The sequence below is a fragment of the Rhinichthys klamathensis genome, unplaced genomic scaffold (genome assembly GCF_029890125.1).
Source record: "Rhinichthys klamathensis goyatoka isolate OS25496 unplaced genomic scaffold, OSU_Roscu_1.1 h1tg000169l_1, whole genome shotgun sequence".
Lineage (NCBI taxonomy): Eukaryota > Metazoa > Chordata > Actinopteri > Cypriniformes > Leuciscidae > Rhinichthys > Rhinichthys klamathensis.
In genome coordinates this window covers 1,497,461-1,514,348 of record NW_026606700.1, presented here as the reverse complement: position 1 = coordinate 1,514,348, position 16,888 = coordinate 1,497,461, and the positions used below count along the sequence as shown (strand labels likewise).

At 38.1% G+C, this 16,888-nt stretch overlaps 1 protein-coding gene across 5 annotated transcripts in view; it reads left to right on the top strand.

The window, feature by feature from the left end:
• Positions 1–15,909, top strand: part of LOC130091634 (voltage-dependent R-type calcium channel subunit alpha-1E) — a 194,875-nt gene extending 178,966 nt beyond the window's left edge. The window contains exons 35-49 of one of the 5 annotated variants that reach the window (XM_056259628.1): positions 22–132; positions 288–353; positions 508–599; positions 786–960; positions 2,736–2,863; positions 4,116–4,212; positions 6,352–6,457; positions 6,563–6,670; positions 6,882–6,982; positions 7,234–7,340; positions 10,497–10,620; positions 12,249–12,377; positions 13,146–13,287; positions 13,489–13,664; positions 14,144–15,909. In XM_056259628.1, coding sequence (XP_056115603.1) covers positions 22–132; positions 288–353; positions 508–599; positions 786–960; positions 2,736–2,863; positions 4,116–4,212; positions 6,352–6,457; positions 6,563–6,670; positions 6,882–6,982; positions 7,234–7,340; positions 10,497–10,620; positions 12,249–12,377; positions 13,146–13,287; positions 13,489–13,664; positions 14,144–14,635 — 2,154 coding nt within the window. In that variant the 3' untranslated portion in view covers positions 14,636–15,909. Of the gene's footprint in view, positions 1–21; positions 133–287; positions 354–507; positions 600–785; positions 961–2,735; positions 2,864–4,115; positions 4,213–5,493; positions 5,591–6,351; positions 6,458–6,562; positions 6,671–6,881; positions 6,983–7,233; positions 7,341–10,496; positions 10,621–12,248; positions 12,378–13,142; positions 13,288–13,488; positions 13,665–14,143 lie in introns of all 5 variants that reach the window. The other 4 variants (XM_056259624.1, XM_056259629.1, XM_056259626.1 and 1 more) reach the window with 4 other exon arrangements.
• Positions 15,910–16,888: the final 979 nt, after the last annotated feature.

The following is a 16,888-nucleotide window of genomic DNA, read 5'->3' as shown; positions in this document are numbered from 1 at the left end:
GTGTTCTGATTGGTTTTTCAGCCTTTTAGTATGGGCTTTCTGAAGCTATTCCGGGCAGCTCGGCTGATTAAACTTCTGCGTCAGGGCTACACCATCCGTATTCTGCTCTGGACCTTTGTCCAGTCCTTCAAGGTCAGACATGTCTTTTACTCCATTGGCATGATATTGAGATCCCTTATTCCTCTTTTTATTCTTCTACTTCTAAACACTGTTTTTGCTTTTATTTGAACCAAAACCGCTTATTATAAAAAAAATTCTGTAAGTTTAACATGAGATTTGTCTTGCAGGCTCTTCCGTATGTCTGTTTGCTCATCGCCATGCTGTTTTTCATCTATGCCATCATTGGCATGCAGGTAAAGGTTGTCTTTGTCCCTAGACAGTCTGTCTCCATCTTTATATTCTTCTCTCTGTGTCTTCCTTGTTTCTTTGCCACATTTTCTCTTGCCTAACTTTGTTAAGCCTGTAAATGTGACAGACACCTCTTATGTGTTTTTAATCTTACTAAAGGTATTCGGCAACATCAAGCTAAATGACAAAAGCCAAATCAACACACACAATAACTTTAACTCATTCTTTGGTGCACTCATGCTGTTGTTCAGGTAAGATTATGTTTATAATTTCTGCATCTGTTTGAATGTTCTTTTTGTTGTTAAAAACAGGTGCTACATTTTATTATATATTAATTATTTCACTATAAAACCAATACAATGAATCAGACTACCTTTTGGAGATGAATAAATGTGTCTTAATTTATGATATACATATATGTGTGTGTATGTGTTTAGGAGTGCAACAGGTGAGTCATGGCAGGAAATCATGTTATCGTGTTTAGGAGAGAAGGAGTGTGAAATAGACAACTCAATTCCTCTCAACAACTCAACAAAGGGGATAAAAAAAGAATGTGGTACCGACTTTGCATACTTCTACTTTGTATCCTTCATATTCTTCAGTTCTTTTTTGGTGAGAAGCTATACAGTTTAATGACACAAATACACATCATTACAAACCTTTACACTTAAAACCCACACACTTAAGGCCTTTTCACACCAAATCCATTTTTTGTGGATAAAATACATTTATTTGGACATAAAATATATACTGCAAGATTTTAAAATGAAACAAATGATCTGAAAAAGTAAAAAATAAATAAATGAAAAAATTCATCTCCGCCAATGCTTAACACTCTTAAGACCACCGTTCATCCCAAGAACGATAACTATATAGATAACCATAATGAAAACTATAATAGCGTCCACACAACGAACAATATCATTCTATTCTCTAATACACTTATTCTAAGTGCACACTGCAGGTTTGTCATCTGCCCCTTTAAATGCTTGAGCTCTTTAAAGGTCCAGTGTGTGATTTTTAGCGATATCTAGCGGTTCGGTTGCGAGTTTACACTAAGGGCTCAGCCCACCACTCACCCCTCCCTTTCGAAGAAGCTACGGTGGCTAAAACGGGACAAACATCGTCGTCTGAGACAGCAGAGAATAGCCAGCGTAAACCAAGTTTCTGTACCACAGTCCATTATAAACCAATTCATGGATAAAGTTTCAGGTGAGGATCAAGGGTCTTAATACATAATATAATAACAGTAATCAGCTGATTGTCTCACGAACGTAACCAGCACATTCTCCCCACATAGCAAACCCATAATACAGCGAGGGAGAAGAACCACATGAAACTATGCAACTATATATTTTTTCTAACAGGGTAGTAAAAGTTTAGCTGGCTAATATGAGCTGTTACTGTGGCTGAGCTGGTTAAAGCGTTAAGCCTTATTTAAACTCGACGCGTCCGCATGAGCCCAAAGGTGCGTGCGGCAAAAATGACGTGATTGTAACAGCGCGCGCGCCTCCGCATCCCCTAGACACACTACACACACAATAGGCTTTTTTCTCCGATTTTGGAAACTCGATCGACTTAAAATGCTTCCAAGATCGACGGGTTGGTGATTCCTGTAACTGTTTTACGGTCAATGACAAGAGTAGCCTACTAATCAGCTGTCTCACGAACTTAACTAGCACATTTATCCCCACAAAGAAAAGCCAACACAGCGAGGGAGAAGAATTAAGTTACATGAAACAATCCAACTACATATTTACACCACTGACAAGGGAAAAATCACTACTCACGGTGTTTATGACTCGCTTCTTCTAGCTTCCTGCGGCTTCTCTTTCAAGGTAGTGACGAAACGCGCTCTGTAACGTTGTTTGTTCACGTTCGGCTACTGTAGAAACATGACGTCACAATATGGCGACCTTCATAGAAGGGGGTGCCCGCGGTTATGTAGATATAAATGTCTCATTCTAAGGTAATAAAAACATTACGGTTTATTAAGTAAGTTCTTTATACACCACTGAACACATAGTTATGGATTTCATATTGCATTTCTGTTAATAAATACTCAAAAATGTTACACTGCACCTTTAAAGCGCAATGCGGAATGAATTCTGATTGGCTGTCGATGTTTTTATTGTTCATCAGCAGGAAAAAATCCTTCTGAAAGTAATTCCTTCTAAAAGATAGTGTCTCTGTGCCGTTATCGTTATAGTTGTAGTGTGTACGTTGCTATTCTTTTATATTTAGAATTTTTTTTAGAACTTTATCTTTATTATTATCGTTATTGTTATCATCCTTGGTGTGAACAGGCCTTTAAGCTCACTTGGCAACTTGTGCAATTTTATATGTATTTCACAGTCTCCATTTACACATCTCTATCTCTCTTTCAGATGCTAAATCTGTTTGTGGCTGTGATCATGGATAATTTTGAGTACCTGACACGTGACTCGTCCATTCTGGGTCCTCACCACTTGGATGAGTTTATACGGATCTGGGGAGAGTATGACCGCGCAGCATGGTGAGAGATGCAGCTCTCCACTCTTTTCAGTTGATCAAATGCAATACAAATGTTCAAAAAATTAGATGATAGACTGCATTTTTTCTTACTCTGCAAAAAATATTATATTTATTATATATAATTTAACAGTATATAATATTATATTATATATAAACTTATACAGATGTTTGTTAACAGTTGGGTGTTATACAAGTATGCTGCATAAATGTAATTTGTAAAATGAACTGTATAATTTTGTTTTGAAATTGTCAGTAATGCTTTTGTGTCTCTCTTCTCACAAATGTAAAAACACTGTAGGATGATTTAAAGGGGTCGTATCATGGATAATCAAATTTCTTTGCTATTTTGATATAAGAGTTCAATATAAGAAAACAATTTGTTTGTGGAATTCAGATCTCATTTACTGGCACAAAGCTGCGGAAATTGGTTGTTCTGAGCATTTGCTTTACAGCAGCAAAGAATGGCATGTTTGATTCTAAGGGCCCTATAATACACCCAGTGCAATGCAGCGCCATGCGTGACGCAAGTGTGTTTTGCTAGTTTCAGCCTGACGCAGTTATCTTTTTTACGTCCTGCACCACGCTGTTTAAATAGCGCCTCCATGGGTGTGCTGGTCTGAAAACGTGGTGTGTTCAGGCGCTTTGTTGGCACGTTGCTATTTTGAGGCAACTGAAATAGACTGCACCATTGACCAACTGAAACCTGGTCTAAAGTCAATGGTGCAGTATTTTTTTTTTTTGTTATTTAAAGAGTAAGTTAGTAATTTGCGCTTATAGGCGGGTCCACAATGGGTCCTCAAATTCCAGCATGTAAATAGCAACCCGCCATGGCGCAAGCGCAACTGGCTTTTAAAGGGAATGGGAAATTACACTCTGATTGGTTTTTTTTTTCACGTTATGCCCAAAACACACCCATTACTCATTAAGAGATTAGGGACAAACCTTTTAGACCATGCGCCGGGCGCGCCGACCATTTCTCCTGTCATTAAACTAGCAAAAGTGGATTCGGACACGACCTAAGTGCACTTGCGCCGTGCGCTTTAGACCATGTGCTTAGATCGTTAAAATAGGGCCCAATGGTTCAGAGAGATGGCTTAAAACGGTCATGAACAGCTATAATGATGGCTTTTGGTGAAAAAAATCACTAATGTATGATATGACCCCTTTAAAGTATATTTCATGAAAAATGACCACTCCTACATTTAACTTGACATTGTCTATTTAACATTAACGGACAGTATTTCCTTCTCCAGTGGAAAACTACACTATAAGGAGATGTACAAAGTTGTACGCTCAATATCACCTCCTCTGGGCTTTGGAAAGAATTGTCCCTACAGGGTGGCATGCAAGGTTTGGCTCACCCACGAAAAAACTACCCCTCTGCCTCTCTCTCTCTCCTCCTCTTCTTTTATCATTCCCCACTTCTTCACTAGCTACCACCCCTTGCTCCCCTCTCGTTCCTGTGATTTACTCCAGTGCTACTTTCCACCGGGTCAAAGACTGGCAGAGACAAGAGCTCAGTGCACAGAGAGACAGCTCATCCCTTTGGCCTGCATCCCGCTCCTGAAGTGTGAATAACTGCTGCAGTTAATGACACTGAGAGCCATCCATCAGTGAACTCCATTAGATAATATCTAACACTGCCAACGGATGTCAGTAGGGATTCAGTCTCTCTGTGTATGAATTGGATTTGGGGCTTTTAGTGAACATAATTCCATAAATGTGGTTTTAAGGTTAGAGGAGGGCAGACTCCTCGTGTTCACCATTGTCTCACCTGTTTGTAAATCAAGAGAAGATTATGCCCCCGACCTACCTCAGTGTCAGAAAATAACTTTATATTTCTAAGGGATATGTTTGCTACTTGTCAGTTTTTACTTTATGAGGGCTTATTTTTTTTGGTCAGGAGCTGATCACCCCTGGTTGGGTTGCCCGGGCTAGAGTCTATTAAAGACCCGAAATATCCTATGACCACTGGTTCATCACTGAGGATGTGTCCAAGTAGCATCGGAAGATGTATATCTAAACTAAAACAACTACATTTTTATACTATATTGTATGATTTTTTTTTTTTCATCTCATTTAAATAAAATCGAAATAATTAACTAGATCATTAAAATTTGACAAAATACATCTGATGTTAAAAATTAAACTTCAGGAATTCATGACAGGGAAATATTAATTTTGTTGGCATTTTTGCCCAAAGTCCCTGCTAATTTCTGACCCTAAGCAAATTTACCCCTGTGGGTTTATGTATTATAATAGCAGGGTTTCCTTTTCAATACACCCTGTCAAACCCTCGGATCCACCTGCTTGACTCTTCAGATCTTTGGCTGTTTTAATATTTTCTCTCCTATAGCCTCTTCTATGCCTGCATTGCATAGAACAACCTCCACCTGGCCTCACCTCTATGTTTAATCAGTTTCCCTTTTGACCGTTTTTCTTTTCTTAAGTATGAAACGCATTTAAATGACCTTCCCTTTCCTGTCTCTTCCTTCTTCCTCTATCTTTTCTGTTGTTTCCTTTTTTCCTCCACGCCAAACTTCCTCTCCTCCCTCGTTCCTTGGGAATGCCCAATTCTTCTTCCTCCTCCTCCTCTTCATCACATTGCCCCTGGTGACTACCCCCTCCCAGTGGCCGTATTCATTACACTGATATGTACGAGATGCTGACCTGCATGTCGCCACCGCTTGGTCTGGGCAAGAAATGCCCCTCCAAATTGGCGTATAAGGTAGTCTGCAGTATTACAATTTAAATGAAGTCTGCTTGATTTCAAGAGGCTCAACCTAAAGGATGTAATTACAGTGGCCTCAATTATTTATTTGTATTTATAAATACTTTATTTACTTGAAGTATTTTGACACTTAAGCCAAAGTATATGGATATATTTACGTAAAAATATATTTTTGTATTATTTAAAAGGATATTTATCCAAGTGACAATTTGTTTGAGAAAAGTTAGTTAAAATAAGTTCTAGTTTCATTTGTTTGCAGATAACTCTTGATTTCATGTTTTGTATCTAATGCAGTGTTTTAGGGCCACTGAATGTCAAATAATTGCGATACATATAACTATAGTATTATATTTCATAGACTATCAGTGATGTTATTGTTTGTCATTGTCTTTTAATCATCCTACCATAAAGTCCCTGTACATCCACCAATGATACTTTATTTGAATATGTCACCCTAATGTCTTCAAAACAATGGCATAACCCTGATGCTTATTCCCATGTTCAAGACATATTGCAAAGGGCATATTCATAAAGTGTGATCCTTCAGACTTGCATTCTACTCTGTCTCTATCCAATATTTGTGTTTCAACTGTGTGCATGAATACGTGGTGTTGTGACATCTTTGTGTTAATTGTAAAAGTTAAACAACAACTAAACCTACCTGTAGATGACTATTTTTTTTAAATGCGCACTCACTTTTTAGTTTTGCAATTCTTGAATTTAATTTGTATTTTGTCCTGGTGGTGACTTGCTCTCAGCGGTTGGTTCTGATGAACATGCCAGTGGATGAGGACATGTCCGTCCATTTCACCTCCACACTTATGGCCCTGATACGCACCGCACTGGACATTAAAATCGCTCGAGGTTGGCATCACTGATCATTTCCACTTCCTTTAAAAAAAAATGGGGAGGGGGGGGGTTCACAATAATATTTGTTCAACTGTTTCTAATGGTTCAATGGTGTAACAGGAGGTGAGGACAGGGGTCAGATGGACGTAGAATTGCAGAAGGAAATCAGTGTCATCTGGCCGCACCTCTCCCAGAAATCTCTTGATTTTCTTGTACCCATTAACAAAGGTGAGAGATCCTGTATGGTAGGTTTTTGTATTCTTAAAGCTTGAACACCATCTTATATTTTTTATCAGTATAATTCACCTTGGTTGTGAAAGTTCAGCTTGTTGTACTAGTTTGGCCACTAGAGGCGCCTACTTACTCCCCTAAAAGTGAGTGTAATTTGCACCCTGCATTGAAATGTTGTTTTCTACAATAAACAAAACTTTTTTTCCAGCCAGTGACATGACCATTGGGAAGATCTATGCAGCTATGATGATCATGGACTACTACAAGCAGAACAAAGCTAAGAAGCTCCGTCAACAGCTTGAAGAACAGGTAGAGATGTATTTTACCTCCTGCAACAAGAACTCGAGAGCTAAAGAACAGCCGACTCACAACTTTAGGCCAATTGAATCAGCTTATATATGCAACATCTAACTATAGAATGGGCTTCTGAATAGACACAACAGAAAAACCCTCGTATTTCCGCTATACTTCCTAAAGCTGGAAAGATGTGCTGCTTTGTGGGGAACTAGGTCACTGTGTCACTGGAGAGATTGTGCTGACCATCTAATGTTGTCTTGCAGAAACATGCACCGATGTTCCAACGCATGGATGCATCCTCACTGCCACAGGACATTCTCTGCAGTGCCAAGGCTCTGCCGTTCCTGTCCCACAGTGCAGGATCTGCCCTGTAATTATACATGTTGTGTGTGTGCGTGTGTGTGTGTACTTATATTGGCCCTGTATTTGTCTGCACTGTTGTTATTTTAATATAATTGATATACTATTATATTTTTTGTTGATATTTTGAATTAGATTTTATTTTCATATTTTCTGTTTTAATTTTAGTTAAGGCGAGACATGGCAGGCAAAAACATAGGTTTTTTTTTTTTCACTGGTCAATTTTGAGATTTTGGGATATTTGTCTTCAATAACATGTCTTCTTTCAGACTTGTGGTGAAAAAAAGTCAGAAATACACATTTAGGTCTTTATTTTACGACACTTTGTCTGTTTGCGTCTGTAGATTTCTCATAAATTCATCAAAAGTTGGCGTTGTAAATCATCAGTTGCTCCGCGATCGCTGTCTGCACCCTGTCATCACACACATCGTTAGAAAGCTCTCTCTCTCGTACAATGTTGTTGGATCCAAATATGGTCATTTCCTTTTTATCAGCAACCAATCGTGAAAGTAAAACGGCTCAAATGCGCAATCTCATTGGCTGATGCTAAATCTTTAAAGCCCGTTTTCTCAAAATGACTTTTCTCTCATACTCCAAGTCCGAAATCTCCTCTTCGGTAGCACTTATATACACCAAACTTTTCAGTCTTGTACCTAGTTATATTATGAAGACATTTACTGAGGGATTTGTAAATATATTATTCCTAGCCTGATTTATATAACATTTTATTCCAAAAAACATGGCAAAAATCTTTTTTTTAAGGCTATTGACAGTATATTCTGATTTATAGGATAACAAAAGTAAATATGCAAATTAGCGCATATTTAATTAGATAATGCTAAATTTGCATATTTAAACATTAAATTACAGAAAACTTGTAATGCATTTTTTTTCTCATCTTAATGTAAGTAATCAACTGGGAAAGTTTCATGGTGATATCTGCTAGTTAAAAAAATTACCCTATTCACCTGTAGTGTCTCGCCTTAAGTTAAGTTTTATCAATCTTGTTTTGTGTTTTTGTCTTTTTTATATATATATATATTTATATATGTAGTTTTTGTTATGTTTTTGTTTAAGATTTAATTATTAACTCTTTCTCTGGCATTTACGAGTTTTCTCGTCTTTTATTATATAGCGCTTCCCCTTTTTTACGGCTTTCCGTTTTTTCACTGTTATATGGTAGGGGGCGCTATTACGCATCTTCTGAAAGCGAACTTAATCTCCTGATCAAAACACAGGCGGAGATGCAGAAACAAGCGATCAGTGTTGGGCAAATTACTTTTAAAAAGTAATTAGTTACAGTTACTAGTTACTTCTTTCAAAAAGTAACTAAATTAGTTACTCAGTTACAAATTTTGTAATTGTAATTGTAATGTACTTTCAAGTAAAATTAAATTTTAAATGCTCAAATGTGACCCCACCTCTACCCCTCTTTAACGTAACTTAAAATACATGTGCATGTTCAATTATTTATGATAAATCTGAATATTATAATGAAATGGACACTTAATACAATACATTATTAACAGAAACATTGTACACACATCTAAAAAAAATTATGTTGCTGTGGGACAAAGTGAGACTAGCCTCCAATCAAATGCCATGTATGTAGATATTATGTTTATATAGTGGATCAATGCAAATAACACAATAGATGTTTTGGAACTTTTGATATTTGTTGCCCCTCAACAGGCCACAACTGGGTAAAATTTAATTAAGCTTGTTAAGCAATATACCAAAAAGACTGACTGGCTTGTGTTGTTCCTTGTGTGTCCTGTCCTGTCCGACAATGCGTTATGATGATGGGTCGTTCGCAATTCATGAGCGTTAGCCGTTAGTGATGATGGGTCGTTCGCGAATGAGCGTTAGTGATGATGGATCGACTCGTTCGCGAATGAGCTTTTGATGGGTCGTTCGCGATTCGCGAATGAGCCGACTCTATGAGCCATATCTCGCATATCTGAAGAGCCGACTCTATTTTTACAAATTTAGCCTATAGAAATTAAATAATTATGTAATAAAAATTGAAATATTATAGTCAAAGTCATTTAAAGAGCCGTTTGTGAGCCAAAAGAGCCGGCTCTTTTCAGTGAGCTGAGTCAAAAGAGCCGAATGCCCATCACAACTATGCGTGCTTTCGAACACCCGCCCAACTCTACCTCTGATTGGCTTACAATGACATTTTACTCTACCTCAGCCAATCGTCAGCATTTATGCGCTTGTCTCGTGCTCTGCCCACTAACCAAGGAAGAACAGTAAAAAAAGTATTTGCCTCTCGCTCAGAGATCTAGTTGGTCTGATGAAAAAAAAAACAGCTTCATCAGTTATAGTAACGCGCCGCATTTTTTGGCAGTAACGGTAACGGCGTTATTGAGATGAGAAGAGTAATCAATTAGATTACTCGTTACTGGAAAAAGTAATGCCGTAGTAACGGCGTTATTTATAACGCTGTTATTCCCATCACTGCAAGCGATAGCATATGTAATCACACATGCATATGTAAAATAACGCAATCACCAACAATAAATAGCATATAAATCAAAACTGAATAACGTTGGTGAATGAAATGAGAGGGTCTGTTCTTTCTTTTGATATATTGCATGTTCAGATATTCATACAACAAAATATTCTGGGGGCCATACAATCTTGGTGAAAATGAAAAACGCTGGCAGGGAACAGACAACTTTTTCTTTTTTTTAAAACACCGGCGGGGAAAGAGTTAACTTATTTAGTACTTCAATTTAAACTAAATTAAATGTTAATTTTCAAAAGAAAGAAAATATTTAATTTCAAGTAATGATTTTTTTGGGGTTTTGATTTTAGTTTTAGTTAACCATAATAACCCTGGTCTGCACCTCTTTCCATTAGTTATTTAAATTCTTCTGTATACGGTGCAATATTTAAAAGCATTAGAGGTTTGATTTTTTTTTTTACATAACATACAATTAACCTAGCATGAAAAATAGCATCAAATATTTATATCCCCCTCTTAAAATCCAAAGTAAAAGGTCTTGATCTTTTTGATTTTATCCAACAACGTGACATAAACTGTTGAACTGAATTGCCATTTTTAATTATTTACTCATTTCTGATCCCCCAAAACAAACCTTATTTGGTGACACATTTGTGGTGCATACCAACATGAGCTTATCTGTTGTTTATTCAGCACTAGAGGTGGGTTTGTGGCACTGAGTCCCATCTCCCCTCAAGATCTCTTCATGCAGCCCTTGGGCCAAGACAGCATGGAGGAGAGGGAGGAATACCAACACCACTATCACCTCCAGAGCATGGTAGGAGAAGCTAAATCCTAAACACACAAACAAATGCATTTCATCTCAGACATATTGGCACAGTAAGCCTTGACTTGTCTTGCATTTTATTCATTGTTTTACATGTGCATGAAATACCTGATTGCTACTTTGTTTTGTGAAACATTCAAATTCACTATCTATTTCAAATTCTCAAACAGTATGTGAATTCAAGCTCATGCTCAATTTTTTATTCCATGACGGTTTATGAATAATTCAGGTTATAAAACAGTTACAAAAGGTAATAGGGTCTGAATACCACACAGCCAAAGACAATGATCCATTTGTGAACGTTTTAGCATTATAAAGGTGGAACAAAATATTCTGGATCTATTTTGAGATGTGATTGCCAAAGCACAGACTTTAATTGAGACTGTGTCTGAGACTGTGGGTAGTGTGTATGCTTATGTAGGCAACTAAAAAAAACAACAACAGTGGTATAAGCAAAATAATTGACTCTGAGTTGTTAAATTGCTCATTCAAATGTCCATTGTCAGTTATGTGCTAAAAGTTTATTTTGTGAACTTGGACTAAAAGTCACAAAACTCCAACTTTCATATCTTTTTCTAATGTTTTTAAGATGTCTGGCAATGGTTTGTCAGATTTTCAAAAGCGAGTAGATTCGTTTAAGCTATAATAAAAATGTTCACAGCAAGAGATATCAACACCGATTTTATCAAAAGGCCACGCTATATGTAAATTACTTCATTAATTGAGTGGCTGCCACACTAAAGCATATAAAAGTCATTTTTCCCAGCATAAGAAAAAAAAATCATGCTTTGGTAAATCTTAATCATGAGATACAAATTGGACTGATGTCTAATCTATCATGAAGTCATCTGCATGGACATCACCTCTCTGGTTCACAACCTTGCATGATACATCTACATTTCCTGACTCATTTTCTTTTCACATTTTGCAGCTTTATTGCCATCCCTTTATTATTTGCCTTCTGGCCTCGTAAAGGAAGGGATTTTAGAGAGTTGTTTTTTTAAGGTTCAGAAGGGTGTATTGATGTGGTTTCTCAAGGTTAGACTGCTAAGTCAAGATAACATCCACCACTTATATAACCAGTGATCAGTTATACAGTCTTTCTGTGCTCTTATCTGTACTCTTATTTTCTTCCCCTCTTGGTAGCTTTTTCTTTGCCTCTCTTCCATGAACTGTGATATAATGCTAGATGTCTTAAGGGATTTTAAGTTGGTTTATGTTTGAAATTCTTTTGTGCAAGAGCGCTTGTGAGTACGCCCAATATGTGTGGCTTCTGCTTTGAAACTCTCTACACCCCCTATGAGTTGCTTATGCGTAATGGCTCTATGTTGTGCTTATGGTGCTTCACTCTTGCCACTTTACTTTTCCTCTACACTCTATCTCTTTTAATTTAAACTTATCTTTTCTTATATTTAAATGAACACTTGTTCCCAATTTGCTTCTAAAAGAGTATAACATTAGCCAGGTTGTTACTTTAGGATTATTACATTGTCCACTTCTGATGGTGGATAGAACGAATGGGCATTTGGTGCAACGATATTTAGAGCTGCTAAGTACTTTTTTCTTTAGGATTGAATGTTTCTTCCTCCTCCCCGTTTTTTCTCTCTCTAACTGCGTAGGTGCCAGAGCACAAAGAATTTAGCAGTGTGATGTGCCCCAGTAGCATGCAGGCCGATCCTCTGCAAGTGCCAGGGAGAGGCGTCTCTATCCGAGCCTCTTCCATGCCTCGCCTGGAGGTAGAGCCACAGGTACTACCTGTGTTAGCCTAGCCTGCACTGTGGTTAGCATCAGTGTTGGCGTTGGTCCCAAAGAGGGAATGGAAGAAGTGGGTAGAAAGGTGTAGTTTGTGATTTGATGGGACTGTAATGGCTCACCCTGTTGGAAAATCTAAATATTCTGATTTGAGTGGTAACATGTTTATGTAGTCATGCCTCTGAATATGAAATCATAGTGTTTAAAATATTAATTATGGTAAAATAATTCTAATTCTAATATTGTTATATTTAAATATATTTAAATCATTTATATAAATATTAAAGTAATATAAATGTTATGGGTATAATATTAATGTATAAAATAAAAAGTGTTAATGTTATATATGCTTTATAATCAAATATTTTAGACGGTTGATTAAATGGACACTTGGACAGGTCTAAAGGTCAACCTGGTTAGAACTGGTGGTTTAATTTAGTGGGAACCTATGGTGTAACCAGCTACCAGAAACCAATCAATTTAACCAGTTTGACCAACCTGTTTTTTCCTGCAGGGAATGTTAGGAGGTGGTGGTTGCCTTTGTTAGAACTCAGTTCAGAAACTCATTTCATTTACATTGTTTAGTGTTATGTCACTATGCACGGTTTCAAAGAGAGAGTGTGTGTAAATATTAAACCATAACATGACTTTGTTTCGGTTTTTGTGTCTGTGTTTGGCCGTTTGTTGATGCGTGTGTGCTCTTGGGGTTTGTATGTGTGTTTTGTGTGTTCTGTGTGTTTTTGTGTTTCGCACATGTACAGCAGGTTACTTCAGAGAGCAAACTGATGAAGCGTTCATTCTCCACGATTGGTGATCAGTGTGTGAATGGTGACTGGCAGGAAGAGTTCTCTCTGGAGAGGGTGAGCCCTGACCGACTGGAGAGACCCAGACAAAGAAGCTTCAGAGGTGAGTTTGCAGTAGGGCTGTCAGAACCGTGGGTACTAAAGTACCATGTCAATACTAAAATTGAGAAAACTTAATGATACAAGTCTTTCGATGATATTGGACTTGTGTGCTCTGTGACGATTCCCAGGTCAAGGCCACATTTATATGTGTGTTTTGTGTCTGCATATGTCTCAACATATGCTTATGTTCGTGCATGTGCAGCTGTCAGATCAAACCTGCGGGAGCCAGTGGACAAGGAGAGAGGACGGTCTAAAGAGCGAAGACACCTGCTGTCTCCAGACGTGTCTCGATGTAACTCAGAGGAAAGGAGTCAGTCCCAGGAGAGACACCACTCTCGGTCACCCAGTGAGGGCAGGAAGCACACAACCCTCAGACAGGTGAGGACACAAACACATGTGCACTTTTACCCAGCAGAATATTTAGTGTTTTCTAGGGTAAGCAAACATATTACTAATGCAAAGTCAGTGGTCGGTCAGATTTTTTCCCCTACAAAAATCACCAAATCAGCACATTGGAATGATTTCTCAAGGATCATGCGACACTTAAGACTGGAATAATGGCTGACGAAAATTCAGCCTTGCCATCACAGGAATGAATTATATTTTAAAATATTTCAAAATAGAAAGCAGTTATTTTAAATTGTTATAATATTTCACAATTGGACTATTTTTACTGTATTTTGCAGTCTTGGTGATCATAAGGTACTTCTTTCAAAAACATAAAAAAATCGTACAACCCCAAACTTTCGAATGCCAGTGTACATTGAAGGACTTCTAATTATGCATTTATTTCTTCCCTTCATCACCTAATTTGTTTCTTTTTCTTTTTGTCTGTCTATTTACCTACAATCCTATAGGGAAATAGTTCAAGCAGCCCAATTCCCTCCACTTCTGATTCAGGGACGCCTCGAGGGCGTCGGCAACTCCCAAAGACACCTTCTCGTCCTCGGCCCCACATCTCCTACTCTCCTTTAGTGTGCCGTGCCAATCCCGAGCTGGGGGAGGCTCGGTCAAGGGCCAAGCCTGCAGAGGAAGGGGAGGAGCCAACCGGGACTGGTCCTGGCACCGCCATGGCCCACTCCACCCCTCACCGATACATCTCGGAGCCATACCTGACACTGCAGGAGGATGTTAACAGTCCGGACTCAACCGGTGTGGAGGAGACTCTCACTTTCGAGGCTGCCATAGCAACCAGCCTTGGCCGCTCCAACACCATCAGTTCTGCCCCACAACTACGTCACACCTGGCAGGTGCCTAATGGACATTTACGTAAACGACTAGGACAAGCCACGTCTGGGACGTCAGGCTGTGAGCTTCTCAGTGACACTGATGAGGATGACCGGTGTTAGGGGTGTGTAGAAGATTCTGTGTCACTGTACGGGGTGGATTGATGCCTCTGGACTTTGTGCCTCAATCTAAGGAAAAATATGCCTGTGTGTTTATTTGTGTATCTGTGAATGTGGAGTCTGATCAGAGTTGTGTAATCCTCTCAGAAGAACCGTACTAAAGATCTGAAGATCACAGCCTGCTTGTGGTTAAATGGAAACATTCTGAAATGATCAGCAGTCCTAGCATGAGCACACTGAGGTTAAAGATCAGGTTTGTGCCCTTACACTTTCTCTGGACCCACCTCGCAGATCAAGCACAGGCTAATGCAGATGAATCCAAACTCGTCATTAGGATTCGGGCCATGCCCGAACGCACTCAGGTTTCCAAACCTGCCTAAACATTTTGAGACGTCCCATCAGCAGAATACCTGTATAATGCCGATAAGGACAGCGTGTTCAAACACAGCGTTTACATAGTCCTTTCCCAGCATGGTATACAGCAACATACATGTGGATGCCACTTCTTTTTCATTTTAGAGGCTGATGGGCAGAGAACAGATGCGTAACCAGGGCTTTGACATCCTGATTGTTCTGCTACCTGTGTCATTGGTTCATTTAAGAGGTACACACACACATACATTCCAGTACACACACTCAGAACGCATGCAGTGATGTTCAGTCTGTCCATGACGAGAGGTAAATACCCCTTTAACTACACATCGTAATAATGACTGACATTCCGTGAAGGTAACAGGGACTTGAAGGACCTGATGAATTGTGCATGACGTTTAATGCAAGTGGATCCAGGTGACATCCTGGCCTTTAACAATAGAGTCTATATGGAGGACTCGTGTACCAAATGTAAATATTACAAATCCGGTATATGTACTGCAAAGTCTTCAAGCCATGTTTTCTGTAAAGAACCTAAATTGTCTTAAAGATGTTATCTTTTGTGACATGATGACCAATCCATGTCCTTTATACTTGTAATGCAAACTATTTGAAATGGACATGGTTCACACTCTCCAAGTTATGTTTGATTAGACTTATCATTTCATTCTTAACCAGCTGATTTATCTTGGCCCTTAAGAAATCTGTTAAAAGTCTCTCTTTGGGTGAATCTCACAAAGCCTGACTGGGTCATTATTTCACCCCAAAACCAAGAGGAAAAAAATAAGCAATTATATTTTGCATATAATCCCTATTTTAATACCATTACGAATATTTGCATTGTAACATATCATGTTGTGTACAATAAAAAAGTAAAATGGGTTGCTTCAAAATGCAAAAACATATTTAGTTGTGAAGTATTTATGTTGTAAAATCTTATGAGAATAATATCATCAATTATTAAACTGTAAAACAAATTAATGATAATTTGGAGGAAAATTGTCATGAAAATAAATATCAATGCAAATAATCTTAATTGTACAAAAATAGGTTTCCTTGCTTCCTATGCAAATTATCATTTAAAAAAAAAAAAAAATGTTGGGTATAATATGACCTGAACATGTTTTAGTGTGATTCACCCCTCAAGCACTATTAATAGAATGGGAAAGCAATTGCAATGAGCGTTTGTTGCCTTTGGGTTCATTTGTAATGTTTACTGTGAATTTCCGTTTATAGTTTGGCTTAGAAACTGAATGAGTCCTGTAGTTTAAATTGATGGCAAGCATCAATTCCCTCTTACGTGCTTGGCCTAGCAGAAATGCTGCTCTTATGAATGCATTTGTAGAAATTCAAAATGTACGTTTAGCCCGAATGTGGGTGAGTTGCGATTGAAATGTAGCTGTAGGAAACGGGCATAACGTGTAAAATTATTCATTAGAGTATTGTAGCGGAAATATGGAACAATTGTATTGGTGACCCAACATGCCAGTTCAGACCGGCCTCCTCTCTCAATTCCCCTCAAAAACTGCAAAAAGAAAAAAAGCAAAGATTATTACATAGCACTTTTATTTCAAAAATACATCTTTGGTTAGTTTCTGTATATCCAGCATCTTAATAAATAAAAAAAACATTTTAAGATCAGTTGCCCCTCAAGAGAATTTCTGTACCATGTGTTGTGTTGTAATTTGTTTTCTTGACATGTTCCTGAATGTGAATAGAGAGTATTTGATACTTGTTCTACCTGACCTACTGGGGGTCGCTGCCTTGTGAATTATATGAAATAAAAAAAATACCCGTTGCAGCAGAGTCTCTTCTTCCTAAATCTCGATGTTCTGTGTGGTTTGTTTAACAGTTTGTATATGATGCTATGTCATGTGTCAGTGG